The 10,766-nt window shown below is 38.3% G+C and overlaps 1 protein-coding gene across 1 annotated transcript; it reads right to left on the bottom strand.

Moving 5' to 3' along the window:
• Positions 1-620: 620 nt before the first annotated feature.
• Positions 621-1,250, bottom strand: LOC121253431. The gene has a single exon (XM_041153441.1). It carries the CDS (start codon positions 1,248-1,250, stop codon positions 621-623), a length of 630 nt encoding a protein of 209 aa, XP_041009375.1.
• Between the last annotated feature and the right edge of the window lie 9,516 nt (positions 1,251-10,766).

The raw sequence follows: 10,766 nt of genomic DNA, 5'->3' as shown, positions 1-10,766 counted from the left end.
ATAAACCTCAACAATAATTAAAAACCTAAAACAATTTCGAACTCTCCACATAATCCTTGAACCTTATACAAATAGCGAAAAAGACTCAAATTATCACGCACCAAAGCCACGCTTCCGATGCTCACTCTAACAACATATAGTCCAAAGAACATTGTATCACAATCACATACATCGAAAAGGAACTAACCTCCACATTTAACCAATCCGTACATTTTTTTTAACTAAATGTCACAACTAACTAATAGATAACTCCCAAAATAATATAGTATAATCAAAATACTATTAGAATAAGTCCTGAATAACCTCAATTCACAAATTTCGAATCCTCAGAAAATCTACTTTCAACCAAACTTCAATATTCTAAGCTATACTATTAGAATAGCTCCATGTAAATATGATTAACCTCGACTCAAATAAAAAGATTCAAGGAGAAGTAGAGTGAGGTACCTGTGATCTCATTGTTGTCGTTCTCAGCATCTTCAGATGTCAGTGCAAACACTCGGGCTGGTCCCATTCTACTTTGATTATTTCCCTGAATCGTTTGTTGGGAACCCAAATGTGGGTTAGGTTTCTTGTTGTCTGTCAGCAGCAAAGGCCATTCCCGGATAAGATTTCTGGTCTTACCGCATCGAAAACATGCCCCCACTTCCCTTCAACTCAGCGCTTCTCTTAAGATTCTGCTCCACTAGCATCGCTTTATGTACCAAGTCTAAAAAGTTTTGAATTTGTAGAACCATTACCTGTTCGTAGATCCTGTGATTTAAACCCTCTTCAAACCTCCGGGTTTTCTTCTCTTCTTCTGGAATCAAATATGAGGCGAAGCGTGACAACTTAGCAAATTTTACAGCATACTGGCGTACTGTCATGGTCCCTTGCACCAAGTTAGTAAACTCTCGGGCTCTAACTTCCCGGTCTGCTTTCGGAAAGAATCGGTCGAAGAAGTGCTTAAAGTGAGGCCAGCTCACTTCTCCAGTTCCACCAGCTTCTCTGATGGCTTTCTCAGAGTTCCACAATCTCTCCACTTCTCCAATCAATTTAAAAGCTGCAAAACGAACTTTCTGTTGATCGGTGCACTCCAAAATATTGAATATCTCTTCGATGTCTTGAATCCAATCCTCAGCTACATTGGAATCTCCTCTTCCATCAAAGGTGGGCGGATGAGTGCGATTAAATTGCTTGATAGTGCAACCCCTCTCATTGTTGCTTTCGTTCAAATCTCCAAGGTTTCGAACTCGACGATGAGCAGACATCCTAAGATCTTAAACTCGGTTAAACGTTCTAAGGAAAGAAAACAAAATATGTATAGACAAAATATCAATACCAGTTAAAATATTTAAAACAAGTTAAAAATAAATAAATGAATCAATAGAAACTTGAACTTGTTTTACCCATTCTTAGCCATTTCTTTAACCAACTTATATAGTTCTTCCTACCATCTATAATTGTAAACCCGACATCGCTCTAAACTCTCGTACGTCTTTAGAATCTAAACCTCAAAACAAAATCTCAGAACTCAATCATAAAGTCTGCAAAATCAAAAACCTTAAATATCCACATAATCATCTCTTATTCTTTAAAATTCTACACCTCAAATTTGAGGTTTCTTCCTAAACCCACATATATCCAAACCTCAAATGTTTATAGTCTGCAGAACCTCAAACCTGGCTCTGATACCAACTGTAACGCCCTAATGAAAGGCCCAAACTATATGGCCTATACTCCAAAAGGACTAATCAATGATGCAATTGGAGCCCGATTGGAACCTTATAAAGAGCAAGAACTTCTCATTCTCAAGTAATGTGGGATCTCATACACTACCTACCCTTATCCATATCATATGGGATATCACATTTTTCATCATTTTTCACTCAAGTTGGGCATTACGGATCTCCATACGCCAACTCGAGGGGGAGTATTGACTAAATCCATGGTTGCACCAAATCAGGATTCAGCCTTACACAAAATTAGCCAACCATCATCCTCCTGATATTTAGGAATTAGTCATTAAATTGTAAATATTTCTTATTTCCATATTTCCATTTGTTTCCATACTTAGATAAGCTACATGTATCTATTTATACAGCATACTCTTCATTGTAAAAATGAGTGAGACACAATAAAAAAAAGTCATGTTTTTCATCTTCTTAACACTAAATTAAGTCTGCCTTGTACGAAGAAGACCATTGGTGTTTAGAATCCACACAAAATCCTTTGAAAGCAATCCTCTTTTGCAATGTCAAAGTTACTGTGTATGACCATTCAGTGACTCACGCCCTCCTCTAACATAGTGTTTAGCCTCAAATTTATACAACCAAATAATCTCGAGTTCTCGCGTGTAGATTCTAGTTCGTTTCAACGTTACCTGCGCATGCGTGCACATGATTTGTGAGTATAAGGTGTTCCTGAGGAAAACAATTCAAATATAATGAACAACCTTTAAAAAGTTGAATTCTCCCGAACTTAATTCAAGTAGATGTTAGAAGTATAGAAGAGTTTTACATATACTACAATTGCAGTGTTCTACAAGAACTGAAAGTTTGATTAGAACTTACAAAAAAGTCTACTCATCACTATTGTAAGTCCACACTTATCTTCTTTCTTTCTTCCAAATGATTAATAACTTCATTGATATAAGGTCCTTAGTACAAAATGCTGAAATTGAAAATACATATAATCTAGCTACTGCAATTAGCTGATGGTGGGTCTTTTCCACTATGAAATTCCAAAAGGCATTGCGGGATTTTGGTAAGGGGTATATTTCCCATACATAGTGTTGGAAGATGCCCATTGTGCAATAGAATACGCGCATCGATTCTACGACCGATGCATCTTTACTGCTTTCCAGCTTTCAAAGCCTTGTAGCAGTATTCTTAATTTCTTATAGTGCCTTCAATGATCCAATCTGAGATGTGGTGTTGTTGGGTCAAAGTTGTTATCACCACCTAGGAGTCTCCTTCTATGATTATCTTCTTGAGGTCCTTTGAGGTTGCTTCCTTGACTCCTATTTGCTTATCTATTTGCTTATCTATTTGCTTGCACTTGTTATTATCTTCAATACCCTTCGATACCAATGGATAGTGACGGATCTACCTATGGCTTCCCCCCCCCCCCCCACCCCTGCAAAAAAAAAAAAATTCAAAATTCAAAATAGCCCCTAAATGTTATTCATAAATCCATGTATATAGAAATTGGCCCCCCAAAAAAATTGATAATTTCCTTATGCCCATATGCTTTCTAAAATTTTGTAAAATTTCAATATACATAGAAATGTCTCTCTCTAACTTTTTTTTTCCTATAACCCTTAGATTTTGTATAATTTCTATATATTATTTATTTTCAAGAATGTGGCCACATGACTAAAATTAATTAAAACTAAGATTAAGAGAAATAATAAACTATTAGCATTGACCCCAAAGTTTTTTATTATACAATATTAAGTTTCTTAATATAGAATCCAAAGTGAAAATACCAAAAAAATCATTTAAGATTGATGATTTATATGAAAAATAGTGAAGATGATTTATCCTCTAAGCTTCATTAAGCAAGGAAAAGCTTATTTAAAGGTCTCAGTTGTAGTATTCTATACTTATTGTGACACCAAAATAGATAGATTTTACATGAAATCTGATAAACTAGCTTAGATATTAGAATGAAAAATGGCATTTTAAAATATCACTCGATAGTTTATACGAAGAAAATGATTTCTAAATATGTTATATTTACAAAAATAACAATGGATGAATATTATTTTATGAAATATTGTCATAAAAAATCTAAAGCAGACATTAAGTTGTGTTTTTAAAATTTTATTTCTACATTATTTGGCAAATTATCGAGATTTATATATGCTTTATAATTTTGTAATATTCATTTTACATAAACATTTCGTGCAATAGAAAAGTTGGCCCCCAGGAGAAATTGTTGGTTCCACCATTGCCAATGGATTGGTCAGTACATCTGCAATCTGATCATTACTATAGATGAATTGAACATGAACTACTTGTGTTGTACATGTTCCCACACAAAGTAATAATCAATATCCACATGGTTGGTTCTTGCATAGAATACTGGGTCAACTGTGAGATAGGCAACCATAAGAGTTTGGCAGTTGCATTGGCAACAATGGAATATTTTGCCTCCATGCTTGACCATGCAATTGTTTGCTGCTTTCTTGAGTTTTAAGAGACTAGACTATACCCAAAGTAGATACAGTAGCCACTAGTAGATTTTCGATCGTTAGCACATTCGGCTCAGTTGGCAACAGAATAGACAAGGTGGCTAACATGATGGGTTTGCATAAATGAGCAGGCCACTACTTCTGTAACACCCGGGCCTAGCGCCAAGCTTTTTTTTTTTTTTTTTTTTTACATATTTTGGGTTTTTTTTACATATTTTGGGTTAAGTATGTGAAAAATTCAGTTAAAATTTTTCAAGTACTATTTTATAGGCCGAGAAAATTTAAGGAAGAGCCCATTTTTTTTTTTTTTCACTACATTCTTTTTTTTTTTTTTATGGACCATAAAGCCCAAGTCGTGTTACCTTAGTTTCAGACTCCACGTTCTACATAGTTTTACGTCGGTTTATCCTTATGCATGCACACACACGTTTCCCTCATTTCTCTAGGGTTTTTCCGTCGCCTATATATTTATTCATACTTCCTGCAAAACACCAACCTGCAGCACCGTAACTTTATATCTTCGCACCTTTTGAAAATCAGCCCAACGCCTCCACCCACGCACGTACGTTCGCAACATGCTTACGTTGCGGTTCAGCCTTCGTCAAACCCTCCACCAAGTTGCAGCTGCTGCTAGCCTCTTCAACCCAGCCGTTGCACCATCCAGAACTCACGCTGGCCCCCTATATGAAATCGACGTAACCCGTGCTTGCACGAAGCCCGCAACGTGCACTGTCGCGCCACCCCAGCACCACCACATAGTTGCCGTCTGGTTCATCCACCCCACGAAAACCTCTGTCCAGACCCCACCACCATGCCCAGCCACACGAAGCTGCCGCCCAACACCACCTGTAGCCTCTGTTGCAAGCCACGAAACTCCCTTGTTTTAGACAACCGAAACAGAGCAGTCATGGCTCAACCAACTCACCGCCCGTAAGCCACCACCGCACCTGTTGCCATAGCTACAAGCGACGCCGACGCCCCAGCCACCTGTGATTGGACGCTGCACTGGTCGATGCCCAGCCCCAGACCGTCGCACGCCTCTCTACATCACGGTGAGTTTTCGTCCTCTCTCTCTCTCCGTCTCCCTCTCGCTCACCACTCCCTCTCTTTCGCTCGTGCGCAGCCCAACTCGACGGAGTCTCCGTCGAATTCCCGCTCTTCTATCGTGCCACCTCAGTCTCCCTCCAGCTAGCCCCGTCGCGCCTCACCCCTCCACGAGTGCAACGGTTTCCCTTGGGTAAGCTCCTGCCGCCGCATACTTGTTAATCTCGTGTGTTTGTTGGTCTGGTTTATGCTTATAAGTTATATATACGTACATAATATATATTATATATATATGGAAAGTTTTAACCTAATGGTCGGATACTTACCAATTTGCCCTTAGTGTAGTTCTCAAATTTATGTTTTCGGGTGAGGGGGTTTTTTTTGGGGTTATGTTTAAATGGGTTATGTGTTTAATAAATGGTCTTGGTTTAATTTTGTTTAAGAAAATACATGATTTCTATAATGATAATAATAACGATTTGTAATATAGTATTAGTACTATTATATTTTTTGAATATATTTCTAGAAGTACAATATAGTGCAAGACTTTTAATTTGAATTCTTTAAAGAGAGACTAATTAAGTCTATTTTAATTAAATGGTATTTTTGATTTGTCTACCTTAATAAAAAATTTTAAATAATTATTTGACCTAATTTTATAAATTGATCTCATTAGTAAATAAGTTAGATTTTGTGTTTTGTTCGGACTGATTTTAGAAAGTGATGATTTATAATGTGAGGTTATGAAATTTTAGGTTTTGAGGAATTAAATAGGTTATTTTAGAAGCTTAGGATTAAATATCAAAATACGTGATTAATTAAAAATTTACGAGAATTACTTGATTATTTTATAGGTGACGATTGTTAATTGTTCGACATTTTTTAGGATAATTCTGAAAAGGCTAAGAAGTCCAGGTAAGCGGGGTTCCTATGCTAGACTTTGCATTAAAATAAAATGAGCTGAGGTTGATTTTTGGAAAATATACATATTTGGTTATGAAAATAAATTTGAACTACCTTAGTTATTTGTTCTGTTTTACTTATGAGATTCTGTTTAAGAAGAAAGTATTTTTTTGTCATGACTGGTGTAGACATGAGCTTATTTTTTACATTTTGTTTCTGAACTTTGAAAAAGAGAGCGAATATGAAATTTTGTGCATAAATTATGTTGTGATATGATTTTGTTCTATTCTGAAGATTTTCTGTACTCTGATATGATCTGATGTGATTTCTGAAAACCTCGGGCATAACATTCTGTTTCTGTTTCTATTCCTTTCTAACCTCACCACGGGTATAAAACTGTGGCCTCTGTTCGGGTTGGTACCAACTTTTCTGTTTCTGGTACACCCACTTTGGAAACAAAGTGGTTTTCTGCGTGATCTTTCCTATGTGCACACTCGAGACTCTGAGAATGAATAAGGGGAAGATTCACATTCTGTTTCTGCTCGGTTAGCTACCGAGGTTTGCATAACCCTACTACAGGGGTTAAACATGGTATTTGTTGTGATATAATAAGATAAGATGTGATGTTTCAGTTTATGCTATTCCAAAGGGATTTTGATTATGAATATTTTCGAATTTTTGCTTTGATATTTTTGATAACACGTTCTGACGCTGCATTTTGAAAACATTATTCTGATTCTGCATTCTGAACTCTGTACATGCTTATGTTTACACACTAGTATATGTCCTTTGCTTACTAAATTGTTGATAACTCAACCCTTATCTCCATATATTTTTCAGATGATTTTGAATAGTCCAGCTAAGGATCAGGATTATGGAGCATCGGTGAGATGATCATTTAAGCATAGTGGGATTACTCATAGAAGATTTCTGAGAATTGGCGGATTTTAATAAGAGATTTTGTAATATTCTGATGACTTTATATTTTGGAGTCTATAAATATATTGATGAATTGTGAGTTTTAAGTTATAGGGAGTAACTCTTCAATCCCTACGGGACCGGGGCGTTACAACTTTAGTGTTGATCGGTTTGCCAATGCATGAATTCATGACAAGCTTTGATGACAACAAAGGAGATGCCAGGCCTTGTGTAAGAGAGAAATTGTAATGCACCTACAGGGCTGCGATACAAGGTAGCATCAGTCATGGCAACTCCATCAAACAATGAGAGCTTCTGGGAAGACAACACTGGAGAAGTAACAGGTTTTGCTTTAGGCATCTTTTTTGCTGTAGGAAATTGAGGACATATCTCTCTTGAGAGAGCAAGAGGCCATGGTGGTGGGTGAGAACTTCATCACCAAGAAAATAGTTTAGAGTGCCAAGGTCCTTAACAACAAAAGCAAGACTGAGAGAAGCTAAGGTTGAGTACACAGTCGAAAGAAATGATCCAGTAATTATAATATCGTTGGCATAGATGAGAATAAAAATGTTGATGCCATTGTGAAGATAGATAAGTAGTGAAGTGTCTTTTTTGGAGTGATGGAACTTGAGGAACTCAAGATCAAAATATTTAGAACTTAGCTATGAATACCAGACACATAAGCCTTGAACTTACTTCAAGGCTTTATGTAGGTTACACACATAATTCGGGTGTTGAGGATGGACATACCTTAGAGGTTGATGCATATAAACTTGTTCAGTCAACACACCTTGTAGGAATGCATTTTGGACACAATTTGCCAAAACATCCACTTATTGGAGATGGTGTGGTTGAGGACCAAACAAATGGTTGTGGGCTTAATAACGAGACTGAAGGTGTCTTCAAAATAAACACCATGTTGCTGGTGATAGCTTTTAGCAACTACATGAGCTTCGTATTGCTTGAGAGAGCCATCAACCTTCCTTTTAAATCTGTACACCCATTGGCAACCAATGATGTTCATAGATGCCTTAGGAGGGATGAGAGACCGGTGTCATTTTTCATTAAGACAGTGAACTCAGTGTCCATAATGCTCCTCCATTCAACAAATCTTATGTGCCTACGTAAAACAAGAAAGCTCCTCTATAGGAGAGGAAGTGGCTAGTAAGCCTTTGGGTAAAGTGTATTTGATGGTACCATTAGTGAAGTATTTAGGCTTGAAGATGTGGGACTGAGATCTGTTTTTCATTGGATGATGACATGATATGGGTGGAGTAGCTTCGAGATGTACACTTGGAACAATGGAGATCGATCTTGAAGAAACTAAGGCAGCCAAGGGAGTTAATAGAAGATGGTGGACTAGGTGGACAAGGCCATGAGGAGATTGATGTTGTCAAGTGAATGAGTGGAAGAGGAAGAAGGGCAATGGTGGATTGTGGTCCACTTGGTAGTGCAGTGCAGCTAGAAAGGGGAAAGAAGATTAATCAAGCACGACATGACATGAGATAAATATCCTACCACTTTGAATATCAAGACATCTATAGCCATGGTGGAGATTGGAGATACCAAGGAAAACACAAAATTTGGATCGATACTCTAACTTATGTTTATTAAAGGAGCGAAGAAAGGGATACTAGGTGCAATCCAAGACACGTAAAGTGGACAAGTCAGGGGGCTTGTCAAAGAGCTTTTCAAACAAGGAGATGGGACCAAGACGGAAGGTTGGGAGGCAGTTGAGTAAATATGTAGCCACAAGGAAGGCATCATCCCACTGAGAGAGAGAGAGACTGAGCTATGAGATAAGAGAGCAAGGCTAGTCTCTCCAACTGAGTTTTGCCGCCTCTCAACAGAGGCATTTAGTTGAGAGGCATGGGGACAAGTTAGGCAATGTTGAATTCCATTTGTTTGAAAGAATTTGTGTAGGGAGTGGAATTCACCTCCCCATTATGTTTGGACAGCAATGATGCTTCTATTAAACATGCGCTCATCAGCCAACTTTTGAAATGTACCGAAAATAGATAGCACATTAGGTTTGTTCGCAATAGGATATAACCACAAAATAGATTTCCCTTGATCAATCTAAACAATCTCTTGTGAGGGCATCCTATCGCTAAAAGGCAAACAAAGAGCACCTATATCTGCAATATTATGTGTGCATGCACTTCAACAATATCACTATTATATGTTGACCCAAGTAAGTGATAGGTCCCTTATAATTGTAAATGACAACACTCAAGTATATGTCCTCTTCGGGTGAGGATGTACCACAATTATTTGCTGGAATAATTTTCGTTTTCTTTCATTGATAACCCACGGCTACTTAAATAGCAGTCCATGTTCATAAAACTGAAAATACAAACTGAAAAATAGAGTTGCCGAAAACAGAGGAACCACCTAGAGCCACTACTAGTAGCTGATGCCTAACAAATGAAATAATGGAAACTGACTCCACGTACTAACGGAAATAGAAATGCAACAACAGAAAGATAACATCAACAGCAAATAGAAACTGACTTCAACGGCTACGACCCAGTCCATGCACGCATGCATGCCACTCCATGCACTATGTCCTTACTTCCGTTAGCCTTTGCACGTCTAACCTCCTCCCATATACTTGGGATTTGGTTTTAGGCCCCTCCCCGAACGTCGTGGCCTATCAATACTCCCCTCCTCAAGTGGATCCTTGTCCTTAAGGTCCATATTCAGAAACTGCTCAAGCAACGACTGCTTTGTCTCCCACGTGGCCTCTTCTACTGGTAGGTGATTCCACTGAACCAAGCTTTCCTCTTCAAATTTATTTCCTCGTTTGACCCAGCGAGTGTCCAATATTTTTTGTGGTTCCAGAATAATAATGCCCTCATCGGTTACCAGTGGCAGTTCTGTGGATGGTACCACCAGATCTCCCACGAATTTTTTTAGCAGGGAAACGTGGAAGACCGAATGAACTCTGGCTCCTTCCGACAGCTGAAGCTTGTAAGCAACTGCTCCTATTTTTTGCACGACTGGGTATGGTCCGTAAAAGCGACTAGCAAGTTTCTGGTGGGCACGTTTGAAAATGGATTGCTGACGGTAGGGATGCAACTTCAGAAACACCATATCATCGATTTCGAAAATCACCTCCCTTCTCTTTTGATCCGCTGATTGTTTCATGCGATTGATGGAAGTTTCCAAATTTGCTTTTAGTTGACGCAGCAGCTCATCTCTGGACACGAGACTCTGGTCTACCTTATGCACCAAAGAGTCACCACTATTGTAATTGGGAAACAGAGGAGGCAAACGACCATATAAGGCCTGGAACGGAGTCATTCCAGTAGAGGCATGATATGTCATATTATACCATAGTTCAGCCCATGGAATGTAGGTGGTCCACTTGCGCGGCCATTGATGAACGAAGCAGCGCAAATATTGTTCGACACATCGATTCACCACTTCCGTCTGTCCGTCGGTTTGCGGATGATAGGCGGAGCTGAGTTTTAATTGAGTACCAGACATATGAAAAAATTCCTGCCAAAATCGACTAATAAAGATGGGATCTTGATCGCTAACAATCGATTTAGGGAGGCCATGCAACTTAATAACTCCTTCGACAAATTTTTTAGCCACGCTCTTAGCAGTAAATGGATGAGTGAGAGTTAAGAAATGTGCAAATTTACTTAACCTGTCAACGACTACTAAGATTGTATCCTTGCCGTGGGAAGTCGACAAACCTTCAACGAAGTTGAGA

The sequence above is a fragment of the Juglans microcarpa x Juglans regia genome, chromosome 2S (genome assembly GCF_004785595.1).
Source record: "Juglans microcarpa x Juglans regia isolate MS1-56 chromosome 2S, Jm3101_v1.0, whole genome shotgun sequence".
Classification (NCBI taxonomy): Eukaryota; Viridiplantae; Streptophyta; class Magnoliopsida; order Fagales; family Juglandaceae; genus Juglans; species Juglans microcarpa x Juglans regia.
The sequence above is the reverse complement of the archived record's forward strand: the minus strand, read 5'-3'. Positions and strand labels throughout refer to the sequence as shown.

Coding starts and splice junctions, on each gene's coding strand:
- LOC121253431 (XM_041153441.1), bottom strand. CDS start 1,250: ATGTCTGCTCATCGTCGAGTTCGAAACCTTGGAGATTTGAACGAAAGC.